Genomic DNA, 25,000 nt, shown 5'->3' with positions numbered 1-25,000 from the left:
CTTTCTGTTTTCCACTTTTGAAAGGAACCATTATAGTTCTTTAGTTGCCTGTGTTTTGAGTTTTGTAGTAAGCAAAGAGATAGTGTTACATCTTTGCTTGGTGTCTTTGTTTCTGTCTTTCATATAAAGTATAGAATTCCTCCCTTTCTCCTGAAGCTAGAATGTGGTTTTCAGGGGAGCAACTGAAGCCCAGTGGTTGAGAGCCTGCTTCACATCTACAAAGTAGTGGGTTTAAAAAAAAAAAAAAAAAAGAACATGATTATCTAGTCTTAACTTGATTAACATTCACCATAGTTTCCTAATTTACTCAGTAGACCTTATAAAAATGGTGTCTTTTTAATCAAATCTTAAGTAAGACTCTCAAGAGTCACAATTCAAACTGTGGAAAAGAACATACAATGGAAATCTTTTTCTTACCCCTCTCCCTCAGCGACCCATTTTTCCCTCTCCAGAGGCAATCGGTGCTATCTCATGTATCCTGCAGACATATACTTATGTCTATGTAAGTATATGTGTGTAAATTATTTACCCTTTTACATAAATGGCAGCTTTTTGTGCACACTGTTGCCACACTCTGCTTTTTTCACTGAATAACTTAAAAGTCATTTCAAAAAATAAAAAGAAATCCTTTCATATCAGTACATAAGGAACATTCTCAGGCCTTTTTATTGTTAAGTAATAATCCATTGTGGGGTATTCCATTATCAGTTCTCTCTTTCTGGTTTTTGCTAATATAAGTAATGCTACATGAATAGTCTTTCACGTGTATCATTGTGCATTGTGTGAACATATCTATAGAATACATTCCTAAAGAGAAATTCTGGTTTAAAGGGATATGTTTATAATTTTGATAGTGTTATCAATTGCTCTTATGGAGGCTCCACCAGTTTACACTCCCAGTAAGAGTAACTGTGGCTTTGCTGTGACAATATGTGCTATATATGGCAGAGTCAGGCTAAGTAGTAAGTATTTTTATTTTAGTCTTTTTATGAGGTACTGGGGCTGAAGATTTAACCCAGGACCTTGTTCGTATATGGGAATCCAGTTCTCAACCACTGAGCCACATCTAATTGAGTATTAGAAAATCAGTATAGAAGTATTTCCTAACAACAGACTTCAGAAATTTTCATTTTATCCTCTTATTCTTTTCCCGTCTTCTTCCATCTCATTCAAATGAGCAATGATGTGATCAGAAGGATTTAAAAATTATTCTTAGTAGTGCCTAAAAGAATAAAGATTGAGATCATGACAGGTGTGGGAGAGGGAGGAGGATTCTAAGTATATTTATGAGAGATAGAAAGTGTGCACTAAATGACAGGAAGTTTTTAAACCACATATGGTTAAGGCAATTCATGTACATCTTAGTATTATTTTGTTCTTGTTCAAGCAACTACTTTGTGGTTTAAGTGAGTCAGTGAGACAAGTGGGTTTATAAGAGACAGCTTTCTTAAAGGAATTCACATGCTGTTACAGAAGAGTTTTGTGAAAATACTTTCTCTGTCTTTTCCTTTTCTGTGTATGTCCACCTATACTGCATGTTTACATCCTGATATGGAAGTACCTGTTTATTCTAAGACATTCCATTGTTTTTCTTACTGTGATTATTATATTAGGAATCTTTATGTCTCTACAGTCCAAATAAAAAGTAAAGTAAGTTTTTTTAAACACACATTTTATATACAATATTTAAAAAAAATAAAAACTAACCATCCTCTTTGTATTCCTAAGTATTACCATTGAAACATGGATAAGCAAATGGACTATGAAGTGTTCCTTGTTTCCTCTGGAGGGACTCTGTTTATTCATACCCTCTGTGATCCTTATTGATTGATCATTGTTATCTGTGCTATTATTAAGCATTTATTCATAACCTGTCAATTGTATGGCTCTGTATTAGGAACAGAGCATTACATTAAATAGGGAATCCGACAATACAGAGCCTTCTATCTCTCTACCTCTTTATTTATAATATGTATACATTTACAAGGTACAAGGTTATAACTTAATTTACCAAAGCAGTCATGTGTAAAAATTTCAAGCTACTTTTATTTAAAATATTTTTGAAACCATAATATTCCCTTTGCAACTTTCATTTGAAGTTTTGTTTTCAGATGATTTTCTGATGCTGAAGGTCATTCAAAAATGAATTCCAAAATAGTTTTAAATTTGATTGGAATAAATATATAGCCCCTCAAAGAGAGCAACTTGGAAACTAATAATCATTTTGCATTTGGGAGTTCTTATACAATTCTTATAAAATGTACATTGTCTACTGTAAAAATACACATATGAAAAGATGGCAGAATAAGATGCTTAGAGCTCTCAACCCTCAGAAGCTCTGAACAACCAGCAAGAACTGGCAGAAGGGAGTGGGTGTAGCTCAGTGGTTGAGTGCCTCGTTCACATGTATGAGGTCCTGGGTTCAATCCCTGGTACCTCCTAAAAAAAAAAAAATAGAACTGGCAGAAATATCTTTCTTGAACCTCCAGAAAACAGTGAAAGGATTGAGCACCAAATCAAGAAAAAGCCTACATAAAAATGGTAGGATCTTGTAGTGCCTGGCTGGCCCCTTCCTCACCCCCTCACCAACATGGCAGGGAGCCAGGCTATGCTCCCAATGCAAATCTCTGGTCCCAGTTCTGAAGAGAGCAGAGTAACCCTCATGCACATATTGGGAGCATATATGTCTGGCTGAATCTGGTGGTGACCTGAGGGACTTGCCGTCCTTGAACTTGCCCCAGGTGTAGAAGGCAGCTCACAGAACTCTTCTAAACAATGGAACTTTCCTAAACAACACTGTGGAAAAGCAGTCAAGGGAAGCAGATGTGACTCAAGCGATTGGGCTCCCATCTACCATATAGGAGGTCCAGGGTTTGATTCTCCGGGCTTCCTGGCAAAGGTAAGCTGGCCCATGCTGCAAACTGGCCTGAGCAGAGAGCTGGCCTGTGCGGACTGCTGGCCCACACAGAAAGCTGGCGCAGCAAGAGGAAGCAGCAACAACAACAAAAAAACCCCAAAGAGAGACAATAAGAGACACAGTAGACCCTGGAGCTGAGGTGGCACAAGAGATTGAGCACATGTCTCCCACTCTGGAAGGTTCCAGGATCAGTTCCCGGTGCCACCTAAAGAGAAGACAAGCAGACACAGAAGAATACACAGTGAATGGACACAGAGAGCAGACAGTGAGTGCAAAACAATGGGGGCAGGGGGAAGGGGAATAAATCTTTTTAAAAAGTAAATGAAAAACAGCCAAGGTGGGCTGCCTGGGGCTAGGGATTGCTGCCTGTAGGACATAGGGAAGAGGGGCATTTGGAACCATGTAAATGGGGGGATTCCTATAATTCTTAGGCATACACATGCCCGAGACAAGATGGTGGTGCAGAAACATCAGAGAAGACCCTATGCTTTGGCTTGAAGCTATTCTCTAAAGTCATTGTATGGATAAGCTCTGAAAGAGAGCACTTGCACAGGTCAAGTTTTCCTTCTTTTTCTTTTTTTATGTTTTTTAACTTAGCTCATGGTAATCAAGGAAAGTTCTGTCATAACACTAGCTGGATACAAGTTTAAGGAGCTGACACCTCAGTATCTAAATTTCAGTGATAACACATTAAAATACCAAATGCTCAGGTTTCAACAAAAGATTATAAAACATACAAAGAAACAGGAAGCAATGGCTCAGCCAAGGGGGAAGAGTAAAGCACTAGAAACCATCAGTGAGGAGGATCTGGGACATACCAAACTAAGACTTTTTAAAAATGGCCCTAAATAATGCTCATTGATCTACAGAAAAACATGGACAGTGAACTGAAGGAAATCAGAAAAATAATAGATAAGCATAAAGAGAATATCAGTAGGAAGATAAAAATTATGAAGAGGACCAAACAGCTGAAGACTACAGTAAATACAGAAATTAAAACTTCACTAGAGGGGTACAAAAGCAGATTGGCGCTGGCAGAAAAAAGAATCAGAGAACTTGAATTAAAAAATTGAAATCAGTCTGAGGAGTGGAAAGAATTAAGAAAAGTGAACAGAGCCTAAGGAACTATTGGATGTCATCAAGCATACCAATATACATATTCTGGGAGTCCCAGAAGGAGAAGAGAGAGAGAAAGGAGCAGAGAGAATATTCAAATAAACAATAGCTGACAGCTTCCCAAACTTAAAAGGCATGAATATACACATCCAAGATGCCCAGCAAACTTCAAGCAAGATAAACCCAAGTAGACCCATACCACAGCATATTATAATCAACCTGTCTGATGCCAAAGAGAGAGAATTCTGAAAGCGACAAGAAAAAAGTATTGTGTCACATACAAGGGAGCCTCAATACAATTAAGTGCTAACTTCTCATCAGAGACCATGGAGGCAAGAAGGCAGTGGAATGACATTTTTAAAGTGCTGAAAGCAAAAAATTGCTAACCAAGAACTCTATATCTGGCAAAACACTCTTTCAGAAATGAGGGAGAGATTAAGACATTCCCAGATAAACAAAAGCCGAGGGAGATCATCATCACTATACCAGCTTTACAGGAGATGCTAAAGAGAGTTCTGCTGGTTGAAAGTAAAAGACAATAGACAGTAGATCAGGCAGAAGGTGTAACTCACTGGTTGAGCTCCTGCTTTGCATGACGAGGTTCTGGGTTCAATTCCCGGTACCTCCTGAAAAAAGAAAACATAGACAATAGATTGAAGCTGCATGAAGAAATAGATCTCTGTGAGAGTAAGGAACACATATAAATATGCTAGTGCTATTATATTTTTGGTTTTAATTCCACTTTTTACTTCCTATAGGATTTAAAAGCAAATGGATAAAATGTAGATGCATCATTGGTTTTAGAGTCAATATATATAAACATGTAATATGTGACAAGAACTACAGAAAGATTAGTGGACAGAGGGATATAGGAAAATAGTTTGTGTATCCTACTGAAGTTAAGGGTTCTGACTGGAGAAATGGCAAAGTTTTGGATTGAATGTTATGCTTAAGAGTGGTTAGATGGGAAAATTTATGTGTGTGTGTGTGTGTGTGTGTACGTGCCCACAATTTTAAAAAAAGAAAGAGCAACTAAAGAGACAGTGACAACTAAAGACAAGGTATGGTCCTGTGTAGGATTGAGCAAGGAAAGAGAAATGCCTCAAAGGGTTATTATTGGGACATAAGAAAAAATTGGAATGCCGACTGTAAATTTTATATCTTTGTTAAATTTCTTGAATTTGATAACTGTACTTAAGGTCGATATGTAAAGAGAATATTCTTATTCTTAGGAAATATACATGGCAGTATTAAGTCTTCACAGAACATAATGTGTACAACTTCTACTTAAGTGTTCAGAAAATGGATGATGGATGGATGGAAGGATGGATGGATATAAACAAACATGGCAAATGTAGTATAATGTTAAAATTGGTGGATCTGAGTATCAGGGAGGGGTAGTTAAGGGTATGTTGGAGATCTCTGTAGGGAGTTCGTATTTTTGGTAACTACTGTACTTGAATGTATTTCAAATTAAACATTAATACACACATATATAATTTGCGGTCATCCGTAATAATGTATGGTCAACTGTGATGTTTCTTATTTTTCCAAAGTTTATTCTAAGTCATATCATGCCTTTTTAAAAGAGAAAGAAGAAAACCCATTGAATAATTGAAGAGGAGATGTTCCGTTTGAAACAGAATCTCACCTGTTTGAAATAAATTGTGTATAGTGTCAGGTGAGAAATAACAAATGTCAGGAATGGGCTGAATATCAAATGATCCTCAGTGCTGCCAGCCATTTATTTGGTGTTCTGAACAAGTGATATCAATAACAGTGACTCAGATTCTAAAAATAAAGATGGCCACACTACAACTATCTAATGAAGTTGTTTTATGTGTAGTTAAACTAGTGCTTTGAGCCTCCCACATGAAAAATGGGGGTTATTGAAAGTCTAATATGGTTATAACCAAAAGACTTGGAATATGAGTACCTGGGTTCAAGACCAGGCCCCACCACTTCCCTGTGCATCCTTGGTTAAGTTACTGAACATATTGAAGCCTCTGTTTCCTCTTAGATAAAGTGAAGTTAACCATAGTACTTAACTCATAGGTTTGTAGTTAGAGAGGTTTCTTGAGAGTTAAATATAAAGCATGTAGCAGGATGTCTGGCATATAAAAGCTCTTAGTAAAGTTTTGCTGTGTATCAATATAATTGTTATGGGAGTAGTAATATAATGTGTTGTCATATGCTGCAATGTTCTTTCATGTTGCTTTATCTTACAAATAGATTCTGGAAACCGAAATGGAGGAAGTGATGATAAGACTAAGAATTCTGATAGAAACTACTTAAATATTTTACCTGGTAAGTATTACTTTATTTTGAATTACTGGTTTTTGCTAATTTCTTTATAATCATCACATATATTGAAAGAAAATTTGAAGCATAAACTCTTACAGTATACTTTATAAAATATTTTTCAGTATACCACTTTGAAACATTTTGTGTATTTTGTATTTGAATCTTTATTCCTATACTTGTACTTTTTTCCAGCTCTATACGAGAAAAATTGCTCAAGCAGTTGGATGAGTTTTGTTATTTGCTATTTCAAATTTCCTCTTAGTTTCTTTTTTTCTATTAATATATTTTTATTGAAGGGTATAATTCATACATGAACATGCATAAATATGAACTATATAGTAAAAGTTTTGAACTTCAAAATAAGTAGGCATAACACCACACATGGGTCCCATACATGATGACTCCAACACCTTGCATTGTGATCCATTTGTTACAAACTAGGCAAAAGCATTGTCAAAATATTGCCAATAACTATCGTCCATATCTCACATTTGGTATATTTTTCCCCCAAACCACCCTATTATTTAAATCTATTTTATTGATACATTTTTTTTTAAATTTCCTTACCCGCGCCCCCCACCATTGTCTGCTCTCTGTGTGTTCTGTGTCCACTTACGTTCTTGTCAGCCGCACCGGGTATCTGTGTGTCTTTTTCTTGCGTCATCTTGCTGCGTCAGCTCTGTGTGTGCGGTGCCACTCCTGGGCAGGCTGCGCTTTTTTCACACAGGGTGGCTCTCTTGCTTGGGCGTACTCATTGCTCATGGAGCTCCCCTATGCAGGGGACACCCCTGCATGGCACAGCACTTCTTGCACACATCAGCACTGCGCATGGGCCAGCTCACCACATGGATCAGGAGGCCCTGGGTTTGAACCCTGGACTTCCCTTATAGTAGGCGGACACTCTCACTTGAGCCAAATCTACTTCCCAGTTTTATTGATATATTTTAATAAAGCCCCCAATTTATCCAAAGTGTACAATCATTGATATTTGGTATATTCACAGAATTTTGCATTCATCACTGTAAGCATCATTAAACCTCTTAGTTTCTTGAAAAATGTGCTGTAACAATTTTTACACTGAAATACAAATAATAGTGCATAGAGATATAAACAGTTGAGCTCATAGAAAGAACATGGGCCATCTAATACAGAATTTTTCTCATTTGCATTTCCCTTAAATTTTCCTGATTTCCTTTCATTCCTTTATGTTGTTTATCAAATGGAAATTCAGTGTCTTGATCCTCTTCCTATTTAAATTTACTCTGATGGTCCTTAGTAGCATTTGTATGACAGTGCATAACAAGGAGGGCTTGTTTGTGTACTTTGTAAGTGTAAAGTTTTTTAAACTAAAAGGTCAATTTGACGGTTTTAGAAATAACTATACCCTTAATATTTTTCCATCCTACTTTAAAGTAGTTTGCTCACATTTCCTTCCCCAGATCTTCTCCATGTAGGTCATATTACGTTTAATGTAAGCAAATATCATGCCCATTTATGGTACTCGTCTTGGCAGTTGCAGTCAGTTCACTTGTGGTCATCAGCCTCCAATTTCCTCCCACCTTCAGATATCCTACCTTAGTGGATAATGTTAGAGCCAAGATTGCATCACCACATGCTGTTTCCTCCACTTTGTGGAACAGGAAACTGGTCTCCTCTCCATCTAAAAATACCTTCATTGAGACCGGATTTATTGTATATCTCTCCATAGATCCATAATTTAAATTGTCCATATTTTGTGGCTTTCTTAAAATGGACCAATCTTATTATCTATTCCAGAGGTCCTGGTGTGTGGAGTTTTTTGTTTGTTTTTTATTTAACTGAAATCTTTATTGCTGTATTTATTTCCTTCCTTGGCTTTCTTGGGGGGAAAAATGTCTAGGTTATTATCTCACTATTACTACCAGATCATATGCCATAAGACTGAGTTAGAAAAGGACTATTAAACTGTTGTTAGATATCCTAATAGCATCTGAAATTTCGGTTAGTTAAAAGATGACTTCACAGTGAAGAAGTTTACAGGAGATTAAAAAAGACCCAAATCACCAATTTTTTAAAGTTTTTGTTTAAGATGTTTTAAGTTGCAACAAAAAAGTCTTATTAATATATTTTTAAACCAGTACTACTTTACTTTATTTATAATTATTATTATAATTATTAGAGAAGTTGTGAACTTACAAAACAATCATATATAATATGCTGGAGGATTCCTGAATAACACCCTTCCACCAACACCTTACATTGTTGTGCAACATTTGTTAAAGATTATGAGAGAACATAATCATCAGACTATTACCAGTAATTATGGTATTTAGTGCAATTTAGTATATTTTTCCCATACCCCACCTATTATTAATATAGTAACTTCTTTGACATTGATGCAAGAATATTATAACACTGTTGTTAACTATAGTCCAAAAGTTATGGTAATTGTATTTTTCCCATGCATCGTCATTGTCTTCTCACTTTGTAATAGTGATGTACATTTGTTCTACTTCATAGAAGAACATTCATGTATTTGTACTGTTAACGACAATCCTCATCCACCTGTGATTTCACTATGTTATTCAGTCCCTAGTTATTCTGTAGCTTTCTTTCAGTGGACATTTATATCCCTAGACTATCCCTTTCAGCTACAGTCCCATTTATAAATCAGGCGTTAAACCCATAGTACTTTCCTTTATAAAAAGTAATGATATATCTCCTTTACAGTTTATATCATGCATTCTCGTATCAACCTTGTGAGGAATATTTTTCCTATTTCATACATGATGTAACGGAGGGTCAGTAAGTTGAATCAACTTGCCTAAGATCATTTAAGGTCATACAAATCCATACCAGCCTTGGGATTAACAACACCTGACTCTTGTTCACTGTCATTCTGCCTCACTATCGGACCATTGCCCATATTTACATTATGGCTCCCATCATCTGAATTATCAGTAACAATACATTTCATTGAGCCCAGAATGATATTGTCTAAATATAGTCCACCAAGGTTCCAATAAGCAGTTTGTGTCCTTCAGTGACCTTCGGAAAAATCATAACTATACTATTCCTCACTAGATAATTCTCTCTTTACTTTCTCTTTGTCTAGTTTACCTTGGTATTTATGTCAATTTCTTTAATTCCTTGTTCTGATTATCTGATTCCTTTATCTTTTCTGCAAAAAAAAAAGAGGAAAACCTTTGCATAGGGCCTGTCTTTGGCATCGTGGAGTAGTTTATTTATACGCTGGTAACTGAAAATGTTAAATATTGTGCTAAAGTATGTTAAGTACTTTTAAGTATACTAACTAAACAAAATCCTAAATAATGACTTTGGATCAAGAGTGGACAGAAAATGGGGAGCAGGGGTCAGTGCTATAAAAGATTAGAGAATAATAAAGCCTTCTGAGACAATTGTATTTGTAAAAACATATTCTTTATATGTGTTATATTTTATTTGTGTCAGTAGAAACTACAGAAAATAAAAGCTGCTGAGATTTTTCTTGACTAGTGAGGCTACATAGAAAATGGAGTGACTCTACTAAGAATTTTAAAGGTCTGAGAAATACTGTTCCAGCATTCAGTCTAAAACATGTATTCATTCAACAAATATTTATTGAGTACCTTCTATGTGCCAGGTACTGTTTTGTGTGCTAGAGATAGAACATTAACAAGATAGACAAACTCTCTATAGCCATAGAGTTTAAACAATGATTTCTTTAAAATAAACTACATAAACAAATAAGCAAAAGGATTTCATTGCTAGGAAGAAAATAAAACAGAATAACATGAAAGAATGTGGGTGGGTGTCCTGTATCAGATAGGATAGTCAAGGAAGATCTCTTTGAGAAGGTGACATTTGAGCGGAGATGTGATTGATGAAAAGTCACCCATGTAAGAATCTTTGAGAAAAGCCTTCCAGGCAACATTTCTGGGTTGAGAAGAAGCTTTGCATGTTTGAAGAACTGAACCAAGCCTGTGTGGCTAGACCATGAGGAGAGAGGGAGAATGGAAGCAAAGAGAACAGATAATAGGCTATTATCAAAACCTAGGTGAGAGATGATGGTAGGGAATGGAATGCTCAGATTTGGGATATTCATTGGAGATACAACTGTAAACGCTTGGTGGTAGACTGGATTGTGGATTGGGGACTAGGCATTGAAGGAAGGAAGGGATTAAGGACAACTGTATTTTCCTGAGCAACTAACCGACTGGAAGTTGGCCTCATAAACTGAGTTGGGGGAAGAGCAGATTTAGGGAATGGGGAAGGCAGGTAATATGTTTTTACATGTGAGATTTGAGTTAAGCAGGACATTTTTTTATTTTATTTTTCAAATTTTATTTTTAAAGAAGCTTTGGATTACATAAATGATACATCGAAAATATAGGGAATTCTTATATACCCCTCCCCCTCCCTTTCCCACACTTCCCATTAATCTTATATTAGTATGGAGCATTTGTTACAATTGATGAACACATATTGAAGCATTCCAACTAACCATGGTCAGTGGTTTATATTATGGTTTACGCTTTGCGCCACACTTTTTTAGGTTTTGACAAAATGTATAATGGCCTGTACCCATCTTTGCAATGTCATTCAGAACAATTCTGAATTGTCCCAAAAATGCCCCAATGTTACACCTATTCTTCCCTCTTCCTCCCCTCAGAAACTATGGTGACCACTACCTTTATATCAGTGTTAAAAATTTTTCATTGCTAGAATAACGAGTCTACTTTAGTTTATAATTGCATTTCCCCCATAAGTTTGTTCATTCCTTAACCTTGAGGATTTTAGGATGGTGATGCCCACTCTGTTTCTGATTGAGAGGGGCCTTAGAACCCCATGGGGCATATGGATGGAACTATTTTGCTTGCAGTTGTAGGTACTGTTTTTTGGATAGGCATTGTCCATCATTATTTTGTTACTTGTCCTAGGCAAGTCTCATGAACTGGAGAATAGGTATTGCAACACTGCTGAGATTCAGGAACTCAACCAGCATATGAACAGATTGAATATTTAAGACTCTGGTACATACATTTAATGAATATAGTGCTAATTATAGGTTCAAATAAAAGGGGCAGAAAAGCCATGTATAAGGAAATTGTAAATGAGTCTAACTCTGTTACATTGGGGAACATATATTCCAAGGTAAGGCCCATTGACAGGGTACCAAATTCCTTAGATTGTCTGTCCTGCCTGTAGTGTCTAGATGTCTCTAGAGCCCTCAGGAACCTGCTGTTTGAGGCACTGTTTACTGAGACAAGCATAAACATAACCTCTGGAATGGCCTCCCCACTCACTCTGAAATCTCTTAGCCATAAAAATTTGTTTAATATTCCCCCATTTTGGTCAGGATATTTTTCCAGATGCATTGCTAGTTGGCACTTGGTAATAATCCTTTTGTGCCAGGGAGGCTTAACCCCAGGAATTATGTCCTGTGCCAGGGAAGGTAGTGAGTTTGTATACTGAGTTTGACTTAGAGAGAGACATTTTGAGAAACAAGGAGGCTTTCAGGAGGTATCTCTTAGGTAATATATAATACTAAGCTAAACTTCAATTTCATATGAGCAAGGTTCATAAGTACAACCATCAATATTAAGGGCCTGGTGTCTTGGTCTGTCCTCCTCTAGGTACTATACATGTACTTTAGGGATAAGCAGGACATTTTAAGTTTCTACACCATAATAGAGAGGACTACTCATTTGAATTACTTAGTTCTTGGTAGTCACTTCATACCCATTTATGAACCTAATGCAGAATTGACTATTGTCTCATTTTTGTTTCCTTCTAACAATTTAGGAACATTAATCATAGTAGCTTCCTGAGCCCCAGTGAACTCCTGCTATACTCTATTAGTTCAGTTATATTAGCCCATCTCTTGTTAGCCTTTCAGTTATTTATCAAGCCCACTGATGAATTGATTTATGCATTTAAAATTCATGATTGTATCTGTTGTTCACAGGAGAATTTTACATTACACGGCATTCTAATCTCTCAGAAATCCATGTTGCTTTCCATCTGTGTGTGGATGACAATGTGAAATCAGGAAATATCACTGCTCGTGATCCTGCCATTATGGGGCTCCGAAATATTCTCAAAGTTTGCTGCACCCATGATATCACAACAATAAGCATTCCTCTCTTGTTGGTGCATGATATGTCAGAGGTAAGCAGATAGAAAAATAACTTGATTTCTTTAATATGTTAACTCACAACATTGTATAATAATAATCCCCTTTACATTTTTAAAACAATTTACTTTTTACAAAGGATCTTTGCATCTCCTATCTGGTTAATAGAATTGAGGAATATGTAATACAAAACAGAATAATTCTTAATCACTGATGTTCAGAAAATTATAACATTGTCCTATCGTATAATAAACTAGAAAAGATAATTTTAAGCTTTGGATAAGGCATGTACCTCTTCTCCTCCTCCTTCGCCAACTCCTCCATTTTTCTTTTAAGTAGCATTAGATTTACCTCCAAATTTATATGTGGCATAGACTAACATTAATATGAGTTTATATTCTCTGAGTATGCATTAATAGGTAATGGAAAGAGATGCTACATGACAGAAAGAAGCCAACCTCATTTTGAAATTTTCTCAAGGATGCTCTTTGGCTTCTACAGTTAAATTGTGGCATAATCATGCACTCATTTTCATTACATACTGTACTCTAACTGACATTTTTAATTTTTAAAAAGTCTCTTTCCATGCCTGGTTTTTCTCCTGCTTTCCTTCCCACCCACATAAAAATTGGCTAAAGGGGGACAAGTTGTAGAAATAATAGGACTAAAATTCAACTTCAAATAGTCTGGAGTTACAAAGGAGCCCCGAAAGAAATGGAAGCAGGCGGCCCTCCTAGGAAAGCCAGTGTTCAACCTGGTAATGAAGGGCCCGTTCAGCAGCTCAGTACATGCTTATTTTGAGGTGTCATTAAAAAAAAAAAAAAAGTGGTGATTGGTATGTATAGATTTGTAAATATCAGGAAGCTTTTTTTATCCTTGACTATTAAGCTATTCACCAAAATAAATGATTGATGTAAACACTGTTGTAAAGTGCAGTGTGAAAGATTTTACTTTTAGAGTAACTAAGTTCCCATTGATAGTCTCATTATATTACAAGAGGCCTCATTTTAAATCCAATGCCTTGTATCAACATAAAAAGTAATTCCATCTAAGGCAAGGTGATTTTAAATTATTTCCCACTTAAAAACCCTCTGTATTTTCATCAAATTAACATTAAAAGAATTAAAAGAATTATGGTACCACCTAAGAAAACTGAATCAGTCTTCCTGATTTCTCATTCCATTCACTTCCGTAGCCTCAGTCCTACCTAATATGGTACCATAAGAGATTGACAAACATGGCTTGCTTTTTTTTTCCCCACTGTAGCTTTATAAAGTTTTAGTTCCCTCTGGAATTTTTAGCTACTGTTAAGTTATCGTCACTAACTAGTGATGGGAGTAACAAAGAAAGTTTATGATGAATTCCTGCCACAAGGAAACATCCAGACATTTCTGCAGCTGGGCTCCTGGTTAACCAGTTTATAAAAATGGTTATATGTAGGTGGGAAACAACCTCAAAAACAGTGTTTCCAGAAGTCACTAAGTTCAGATTTACTTTCAGACATCTGATACTACTAGCATTCCCTCTCCCACAGTGGTACAAAAGTTACATGTTTTAAATTGGAACAGCCAGCTGCAGAACATTAAGTTTGTTTCCAGTGTCCAATTTAATTCACAAAAGTATATTGAGCCATGATCCTCCCATTTGTTGTATTTAAACATCCATTCAGGTCAAGAAGTTTATTCTACAAACTCAGATGACAGCACACAAGATAGAGGTAATATTTGGTTTAGCTTTCTTGCAAGGATTCCAGAGCATTTCCAGGTGTTGTTTTCCTCCTCTAACAAGCAGAATTGCTAGATACTCAGTTACTACATATTAATGTGCAAGGTAATGATTATGCCTAAAACAGTCCATGTCCTGTGGTAGGAAAAAGGCTATAGAAATTAATTGGCAATTGAAAAGGAAAAATTAATCAGCAAGAAAGACTTACTGGTCTTGCCAGTTTTTTCTCTATAGGTTTTAATGATCTGAAGATACTGTCATATTGAAGTCAGTTTAGTCTAATAGATATGGAATGAACCTACAAGTCAAAAATCCTGAATACCCAACTTCTTCCTATCTTAACTCACTTAATAATTTGGGGGTTGAGGGTTTTAGGTGTGGTTGTTGATGAAGATGTTGGTTGTTTTTAACTTTTTATTGAAGTATAATATACATATAGAGAAGCATACATAAGTAAACCGCTCAAATTTTTATGAACACCAATGTAACCAATACCTGTATCAAGAAAAGAACATTACAGCACCCCAGAAGCCACCCTAATGCTTGAAGCATCCCCACCTCTCCTGCAAGGGCAAACCACTATTTAAACATCTAAAAGCATAGGTTAGTGTGGGCTTGCTTTTGTGGTTTATATAAATAGAATCACAGTGTATACTTTTTTTTTTTAAGATTTATTTTTTTAATGTCTCTCCCCTCCCCCACCATTGTCTGCTCTCTGTCCATTCACTGTGTGTTCTTCTGCATCCACTTGTATTATCAGGCGCCACTGGGAAACTGCGTCTCTTTTTTTCTATTTTGTTGCATCATTTTGCTGCAACAGTTCTCCATGTGTGTGGCGCCATTCCTGGGCAGGCTGCACTTTTTTCACTCAAGGTGGCTCTCCTCTGGGGGGGGCGGGGCACCTGGGGGAGGCACCCCTGCATGGCACGGCACTCCTTGTGCATGACAGCACTGCACATGGGCCAGCTCACCACACCAGTCAGGAGGCCCTGGCTATAGAACCCTGGACCTCCTCCATATGGTAGGCGGGCACTCTATCAGTTGAGCCACCTCCACTTCCCAGTGTATACTCTTGCATCTAGCTTGACTCTACCACAATTATTTAGCTACGCCACTGTTGGTAGACATTGGGTAGTACTATTGATGGACATTTTAGTAGTTTCCAGATTCAGATTATTATGACTAATATTGCCAATGAACATTCTAGTATGAGTCTTTCGGCATTTCTCTTGAGGGTGTGTGTAAATATATGGATGGTGTGTGTGTGTGTGTGTATGGATATATATATAGGTATATATATGTGTGTATATATATACACATACATAAACACAAACATAGGGATGGAATGGTTGGGTCTTAGGGTTATGTATATCTTTAGGTACAGTCAAATAGTTTTCCAAAGTAGTTATTCCTACCTCATTGTTTTTGAATGTGAAAAATAAGAAACAAAGCAAGACTATCACCTTCTCATAATAGTTGTGAAACTAATTAATACAAGTGTTTCAAGTACCTCAGAGACAAGAAACTGAAGAAGTAAAGAATACTCTTGAAATCTCCCACATGGATAGACAAACTCAGAAAAAAATTCTTATGTTTAATTTCCAAGTGACTTGGAAATTAAATGTAAGACCCAAAATTACATACTGATTAAGTCTTTTTTTTTAAAGATTTATTTATTTATTTAATTTCCCCCCCTCCCCTGGTTGTCTGTTCTTGGTGTCTATTTGCTGCGTCTTGTTTCTTTGTCCGCTTCTGTTGTCGTCAGCGGCACGGGAAGTGTGGGCGGCGCCATTCCTCGGCAGGCTGCTCTTTCTTTTCACGCTGGGCGGCTCTCCTCACGGGCGCACTCCTTGCGCGTGGGGCTCCCCCACGCGGGGGACACCCTTGCGTGGCACGGCACTCCTTGCGCGCATCAGCACTGCGCACGGCCAGCTCCACACGGGTCAAGGAGGCCGGGGGTTTGAACCGTGGACCTCCCATATGGTAGACGGACGCCCTAACCACTGGGCCAAAGTCCGTTTCCCTGATTAAGTCTTAATCACCTCTGTTGTTCAACCTTATCCCAATCAGAAGGTTCAAATTGAATAGTCTATGTACAGCTATTAATTTTAGAGGGAAGCTACTGCACCCAGTTATCATCAGAATTGACATTTTAATTTCAGTTTTACAGATTCATAAGTTATTCTGTGTGCAGTACCCACTGATCTAAAATGTCACAGTAGGGCCCAATTTTCTGCCTCTGTTCCAGAGTCTTAGTGTTTCCATCTGGCCTCTTGAATCAGTTTCTTTCACAAAGTGGTCTCACAGGTGTGTCATTAAGGTTTGCTCACTTTGCCCTTACTCAGAACCCATGAGCAAAACTTTGTCCTATTAACTGACCCACTGTTTGGTATCTCCCAGCTGCTGAATGATATATACTAAATTTTCTTTTTAGAAGTGAGCCCTTTGTGAAAGTGTAAGCCACATCCCATGATGACATGCAACACCATGTCTTCTCATGACCTTATTGACTTCTAAAGCTTATGGTTACTTTTTCAAAGAACTCAAAACCATGTCTTTTAAATACTGGTTTTAATCAAATGGCAGGATAAAAAATCTACTGGCAAACACCTATCTGTGCCTGATGGAGTCTCTGCATAGGCATTTGGAAGATTTGAAAACGACTTAGATGTGTCTATGCACATGCATATGCATACAGCTGTCTAGCATTTCCTTTCAGATTCATATGCCACTAAGCCACTTTAAGTTAAAGTAAACAGAATCTGACCGTTTACGTCATCTGAATATTAAATTGATTTTTAGGACATGTCTGTCATTTCAAAGATATCCTGGGATCCTGCCATGAATTGGTATTTTGTATATTCTTTATACATTATAGCAGTGATGAAACTGTCATTAATTCACATCATTCTAAAAAATGTGAAGTTTTTAATTTGTCTCACAGATGTATGCTCGGACTGCCGTATTAACCATACATATACAAAAAAGCAAGGGAGCATGGTATTAGTAGATAAAAAATGGTGTTCTTTCGAAAAGTTGGACAATGAAAGTACTTAACTATTTTTTCCCATCTATTTTTGGTCAACCCATTACCTAACAAATAATACTTTTTAAATATAAAAATATGAGTCTTTTATATGTATATATATATATAAAAATATGAGTATTTTTAAAACACTCAATAATTTTTGAAAAACAAGAACAAAATCAGGGTATATAGCTCCTGATTTCAAGACTTACTACAGTAGTGGATGCAGTTCAAGCAGTTGAGCACCCACCTCCCACATGGGAGGTCCTGATGCCTCCTGAAAGAAAAAAAATTAACAAACAAAAAACTCAGGGAAGCCAATGTGTCTCAGTGGTTGAGTGCCAGCTTCCCACATATGAGGTCTGGTTTCAGTCCCCAGCCCTGGTACCTCAAAAAAAAAAAAAAAAAAGACACTACAAAACTAAAGTCATCAAGACAATGTGATTGATATTTGCAGAAGATTTTAAGAATCAGAGGAGTAGGATGCCGAATCTAGAAATAAACCCATATATTCAATTGTGTGTGTATGTTTAATTGATTCGACAATGATGTCAAGACAATTCAATGGAGAAAGATAATCTTTTCAACCAGTGGTGTTGGAAGAACTGACTATACATATTGAAAAAAATAATCTTGACCCTTACTGCACACCATATTATAAAATGGATCATAGACCTAATAAACGTAAGAGCTAACACTATAAAACTTCTAAAGAAAAATAGAAGAAAATCTTGGTGACTTCAGGTTAAGCAAAAATTTGTCAGGACATGCAAAGCATGTTGTTCTTTTACTTTGAACTTCCCTAATGACTAACGATGTTGATCACCTTTTCATGTGCTTATTTGCCCTTCATATATCTTCTTTTATTCAGATCTTTTACCTTTTTTGAAAAATAGTAGTGTTTGTCTTGTTATTGAGTTGCACAAGTTCCTTATATGTTCTAGACACAAGTCCTTTATCCAGATAGTTTTGCAAATATTTTATGCCATGTTGAAGCTGCATTTTCATGTTCTTAACAGATATAGTGAGCACAAGTTTTGATGTTTGATGAAATATAATTTTTCTTTCATGGTTAAAGCAAACAAAAATTGAGTTTACCACCAGCACAATTGCAAGTGAGGGAAACCCTTAAGGATGTACCTTAGGCAAAAGACACATGATCTTAGATTAAAAGATCGATATCAGGAAGGCATGAAAAGTGACAAGATTGGTAAATATATGGGTCGATTTGGATGAATTTTATATAAATAAAAGAAAATGTAGTGATGAAGCACTTAATCCCAAAGAAAGTAAGTAAAGAAAATAAAGCATAGAAATGATGGCATAAATAAAATGCATAAAATAAGATGGTAAATTTAAATGTAAGTTTAAACACCAGTAGAGAGATAAATACAAATGAACTAAATGCTCCAGTTAAAAGACAATGATTTTCAGGCTAGGTTAAAAAAGATCTATATCCTATTTATACATGATACATTTAAAACACAAGGATACCAAAAAAAGGTTAAAAATAAAAGTTTAGAGAAAAAGATATATCATACAAATAGTAAGCAAAATAGGATTAGTGTAGATATTTCAATATCAGAAAAACAGACTTCCTAGGCAGAAAGCTTTACAAAAGAGAGCCGCTTCATTATGATAAAGGTTTATTTTACCTGAAAGACAAAGTGGTTCTAATTATATGTGTACCTAGTAAGTCTAATATATAAAGAAAAAATTGGCAGAAATATAAGCAGGAATAGATAAAGCTACAATCCTAAGGGAGATTTGAATGTACTTCTGTGAGTAATTGATAGAACAATGAGACACAAATAGTCAAGTTATAGAAGATTTGTGCAGCATAATTCATTGTGCCCAGTACCTGTAGCATATACATTCTTTACAAGCACACATTGAAAATTTGCAAAGACAGAACCTATACTGGGACAGAAACTGAAAATTTTATTGGATTTCAATTGTACAGATTATGTTCTGTGACTACAATGTAATTATGCAAGAAAGCAATAACCAAAAATTATCTAGAAAAACCCATATGTATAGAGATTCAGAAACACATGTACTGACAACAAAATGCAATGGAAATGCAAAAATACTTTGAAATGAATGTTAATAATAAATATTCAAACTTGTGGGATACAATGAAAGCAGTTCTTACAGGGATGTTTGTAACTTTAAATACATAGAAAGAAAGGAAGGTTGAATGCTGATGAGCCAAACATCCATCCAAAAAAGTTAGGAGAATAATGGTAAAATACCCAAAGAATATACATGGAAAATTATACTAAAAGAGTTAAATATCAGTGAATTAGAAGACAAACATCTAAGGTAGAATAACAAATCCAACAAACTGATGAAATTGATAAGCCTCTGGTAAAACTTAAATTAGAAAAAAATATGCTACATGTGAGCAATATTAATGAAAAATTAACATTAAAAATAACAATTTGATATTACAATTGTATATCAATAAATTTGGTGGCATCCCTAGAGAGTTCTAGCAAAATATTCAAGGAACAATAAATTTCCAAGCTTATTCAAATAAAGTATGGGAAAAACAAGGACACACTACAACATACTTTATGAAGCTAGTATGATTATAGTATAATCTTTTAGGAAGTACCAGGGATTGAGCCTGGTACCTTGTATGTGGAAAGCAGGCACTCAACCACTGAGCTACACCTACTCCCCTAGCATGATCTTATACCAAAATCTGACAAAGGCAATATGTGAAAGGAAAATTACACTCCAATCCACTTACAAACATAGAGGCAAAAATCCTGAACACGATATAGCAATATTTATGTACCATGACCAAGTTAGGAATATTCTAAGAATATAAGGTTGGTGGAACATTAGATAATTTACATTAGCAGTTTAGAGGAGAAAATATCATCTCAGAAAGAGCAGTTAGATAAAATGCAACACCCATTCATAATTTTTTTAAATCATAAACCAAAAAGGGTATCTAGAGGGAGGGAGTGTAGCTCAAGCAGTTTGGTTCCCACATCCCACATGAGAGGGCCCGGGTTTAATCCCCCATGTCTCCTAAAGCAGATGAACTGCAACAAGCAGCGAGCAGACATGGCCCAAGTGTTTGGGTACTCAACTTCCACCTGGGAGGTCCTGGGTTCGGTTTCCTCTGCCTCCTGAGGAAGATAAGCACAACAGATAAGGGAGCCATCTGGGGGATGGGGAGGTGATAAAAATAATAAGTAAATAAAGGGTATCTACAGAATACCTACTATCACCCCCATCTAGTCAGCCTTGTGTTTCTCACATTAAGACCAGAAAAAAGGAATTAAAAGTATTAGAACTATGAGGGACAGAGTAAAAAGAAAATATAAAGGATCAGAACTAGAAAGGAAGAAATAATACTTTTACTGTCCTTAGATGATGTAATTGTATACATAAAAATTCCAAGAATATCTGCAGGCAATATATTAATAAGAGAACAAGTTTGCTGGGTTGAAAATTAAATATCAGTTGACTTTCAGTATACCAGAAACATGGTTACAAAATTAAAATGTTAAAGAGATGCCATTTACAATAGCATATAAAGATTAAGTACCATGCGATTGGGCTCCCAGGGTATGGGAGGTCCAGGGTTCGATTGAGAGGTGAGGAATTCTCTTGTTTGTCTGTTTATTGTTTATTAATAATTTTGAAATAATGAAAATGCACTAATGATTGACGTGGTAAGCACACAACTATTATTATACCAAATACCATTGATTGTACGCTTTAGATGAATTGTATGCTTTATTAATATGTATCAATAAAATCAATTTGTTTTTTTAAAAAAAGCAGGCTACAAAATGGGAGGCGATGTTTGCAACAAATATAGGTGACAAAATTTTGTTTCCATAACATACAGAGAGTTGCCTGAATCTGTTCTGTTCAACAAGAAAAAAACAGACAACCCAATAGAAATGGGCGAAAGATTTACCAGACATTTCACAGCAGGACATTCAGATTTGCAATAAGCATACCAAAAAAAGTGCTCAATCTTATTAGTACTCAGGAAAATACAAATTAAAATCGCAAAGAAATACTACTAAACTACCAAATTGGCAAAAAATATAAATCTGAAAAAAGCAGTGGTTGGCAAGGACATGGAATAACAAGAACTCTTATTCACTGCTGATGGAAAGATAAATTTTAAAGCCACTTTGGAAAACAATTTGGCATTTTCTAGTAAAATTGAAGATAAAAAGGCTGTTTTAGTTTGCTTTGCTGCCAAAAACAGATACCATAAAAATGGATTGGCTTCTAACAGTGGGAATTTATTACCTTACACACTTAACAGTTTTGAGGCTTAGAAAAATGTCCAAATCAAGGCATCATCAGGCAGTGCTTTCTCCTTGAAAACCAGCTGTCAGTGATCTTGGGCTCCTCTGGCACATGGCAGGGCTTTGGCAGAGAAGGGAGACCTTCTGCTTCTAGCTTCTTGCTTGCATGGCTTTCTTGCTCTTTGTCTAAATTTCATTCTCTTAAAAAACCTCCAATAAGAGGATTAAGACCCACCCTGCATGAGGCGGGTCATATACTAACTTAAGGTCCTACTTCCTAAGAAATCCTACTTAAAATGGGTCCATACCCATAGGAATGGATTAACTTTAAAAGCATCCTTTTCTGGTGTACAAAAAAGCTTCAAACCACCACAATACCCCAGCAGATTTGCTTTTGAATATACATGTACCAGGATACATGAGCAGTGATGTTGACAGAACACCATTCACACAGCCTCAAACGGGAAACAAGCCAAGTGCCCTGCAACTGTAAAATGGATAAATAAGATATATTTGTAAAATGAAATTTTGTTACTATAAAAATGAATAAACCACATGTAAAATTATAGGTGAATCTTATAAATATATTGCTTATCAAAAACAGGCCACAAAAGAGTATATAAAGTGTGACCCCATTTATACACAAGTCAAATACAGGCAAACCTCAGCCATATCATTAAAAGTAAATTTGTGGGGGTTAAAACTAAAGAAAAGCAAGAAAGTGATTTCTCTAAAGTCAGGATTGAGTTTTTGCCCTGGGGGGAGGTAGGGATGTGAGTGAGAAGGCCCTCAGGGTTTTCTGAGGCACTGTTAATGTTTTTTTGCTTAATCTGGATTGTTATATGGGCATTTGCTTTAAAGTATTCATTGGCCTGTATGTTTACATTTTATATACTTTTCAGTATATGTGTTACATTTAAAACAAAAAAATACAAAAGGGAATTAAAGATTAGACAGCCACTTCTGCCAAAATTACTGTCCCAGGCATTTCATAGTTAGAGCTTAAAAGCCCCTATATCAGTTAAAAATTAGATTATTGTGTGTAATAGAAAATGAGTCCAAACAGGTGAATATTCCAGGACTGGTAGAGTTCATCAAGGAAAAAGATTTCTTCTATTTGCTAGCCCTGCTACCCTCTGCTTTCAAATTCCTGGTTGCAGATTGTTTCTGCACCTCCAGACAATATCTCTCTTTCAAGACAGAAAAGAGGAAAGAGGAAAAATGAGGGGCAAAGTCATGAGACGTCGCCCTTTTGTTTAGGAAGGGAGACCCTCCCAGGGGTTTCTTTCATCATCTCATTTCCAGTCAGGTGGTCACTGTTCTTTGCAAGAGAGGCTATCAAATTAGATTCTTTTGCCTTCCTGCTTCTATAGTAAGGGAGAACAGGATTGGAAAGGTTATTGAGTGAGTAAACCAACCTAGATTATTTACTTCAGTCCCTGATGGCAGTTAAATTCCAGCTTCTCAAGGGGAGGAAAAAACCCATGTTTGCTTACCACAATCTATTTGAAAGATGAAAAGAGCTCTATATAAATACTAGAAGCTCTTACCATCTTTAACTTTTGACACATCACTTTCTGTCTCTGCCTCAGTTGCCTGTTTTTCTCAGTTTTAATTTCTAATGTAGTAAATATTAAGAGATATAATCCACATTAACAAAAGCTCTTTGGAGTCCTCTTTTTTTTTTTTTTTAAGATTTATTTATTTCTCTCCCCTTCCCCCCCCCCCTTTGTCTACTCTGTCCATTCACTGTGTGTTCTTCTGCATCTGCTTGCATTCTCAGCAGCACCAGGAAACTGCGTCTCTTTTTTGTTGCATCATCTTGCTGTGTCAGCTCTCCGTGTGTGCAGCACCACTCCTGGATAGGCTGTGCTTTTTTTTCATGCAGGGCGGCTCTCCTTGCAAGACACACTCCTTGTACATGGGACTTCCCCTATGCAGGGGCATCCCTGTGTAGCACAGCACTCCTTGTACATGGCAGCATTGTGCATGGACCAGCTTACCACACGGGTCAGGAGGCCCTGGGTATCGAACCCTGGACCCTCCATATGGTAGATGGATGCTCTGTCAGTTGAGCCATGTCCTCTTCCTTAGAGTCCTCTACTTTTAAGTGTGTAAAAGTTCCTAAGACCCAAGAAGTTTGAGAATCGTCATAATTAAATAGTAAATTTGTTTAATTCAAACAATTATGGAGACTTACAACATGGGAAAATAAACAATTTAAAATGGCAAAATCGCTGATTTTAACTAGGGCAAATTATAAGCAGATTAGGTATAGTCGGGCACTGGCATTTGCATGTGTATTTGGTCAAAGATCGGAAAGGAGCACTTTAAATAAAGATGAATGAAGTTGATTTGTCAGGGGGCTGTGATGGGATGTTTGTAAATTTTCATCATTTTGAATTACATTTCCTAGACTGATTAAATTAGTTTACATTCCACAGGTATAGTCGGAACAGCTGGAAGAAGTTGTATCCCCGCCCCCTAAAAAACAGAGGACATCCAATTGGAATTATCAAAGAATTGCCTGAATCTGTTCTGTTCACAAAGTGTATGGTCAGCATCACAGATGAATTAAGAGCTGGCTGTATGTTTTGTTTGTTTTTACAAAGTTCTGTTAAAAACGTGTGGTTCATTTTTGTTTCCTTTTTATAGGAAATGACGATACCCTGGTGCTTAAGGAGAGCAGAACTTGTTTTTAAGTGTGTGAAAGGTGAGTATATTTAATAACTACCTATATTTCTTCTTCCCAGATATTGAAAATAGAACAGCCCAGAAGAAAGAGTATGAGATTTACCCCTGTTATCTGGGGTTGTCTCAGTTAAATAGTTTTAAAAGCAAATATTTAATAAGGGACTTTTTTACTTATCTTTTTCCAGTCACAAAATAAATCTCCAGCCCTCCTGAAATACAAGGATATTTGGATGTTATTTATACTTTGCTCTGATTCTAACCTGCATTCTATTGCCTTTTATTCTCTCAAAAAGAGAAAAAGAAGAAAAACAGAAAACCATATATTTAACTTATAACAACCTGGTTTAGCTTCATTGTATGGAGATGAAAGAGGACTTGAGAAATCATATATAAGAGCATGTTGACAAAACTATGTTAAACCTCTGTGGCATGAGAATTACAGATTGCAGAATTTTATCTGTCTTTTTAGGCAAATGTACCTAAAATTGAAATTTTTATTATTATAAAATGAAAACTCAGTTTAACTCAAGTAAGTGCCTGGTAGGTTCAAAGGCTGGAACTCCTAATTCTGCTAAGTCTTTCTATTGTTCTATTTTAGGCTTTATGATGGAAATGGCTTCATGGGATGGAGGAATTTCTAGGACAGTACAATTTCTGGTACCACAGGTTTGTTATCTAAGTGGATCTCATCTCAGTTTAATCTTTGTATAAATATTCCACGCACATATATTTAGGCACCCTGCCTCAGGCTATTGAGTATAACACACCAAAATGCTAACATACCTGCTTTTTAAGGGGAGAATTGTTTAGAT

At 36.3% G+C, this 25,000-nt stretch overlaps 1 protein-coding gene across 1 annotated transcript in view; it reads left to right on the top strand.

Moving 5' to 3' along the window:
* FERRY3 (FERRY endosomal RAB5 effector complex subunit 3) overlaps positions 1–25,000 on the top strand; it is a 45,740-nt gene that overhangs the window by 19,690 nt on the left and 1,050 nt on the right. Inside the window, exons 10-13 of the mRNA XM_004459020.5 lie at positions 6,266–6,340; positions 12,285–12,487; positions 24,150–24,207; positions 24,787–24,854. Coding sequence (XP_004459077.1) covers positions 6,266–6,340; positions 12,285–12,487; positions 24,150–24,207; positions 24,787–24,854 — 404 coding nt within the window. The remainder of the gene's footprint in view (positions 1–6,265; positions 6,341–12,284; positions 12,488–24,149; positions 24,208–24,786; positions 24,855–25,000) is intronic.

This window comes from Dasypus novemcinctus, chromosome 20 (genome assembly GCF_030445035.2).
Source record: "Dasypus novemcinctus isolate mDasNov1 chromosome 20, mDasNov1.1.hap2, whole genome shotgun sequence".
Taxonomy (NCBI): domain Eukaryota; kingdom Metazoa; phylum Chordata; class Mammalia; order Cingulata; family Dasypodidae; genus Dasypus; species Dasypus novemcinctus.
This window is presented reverse-complemented; position numbering and strand designations above follow the sequence as displayed.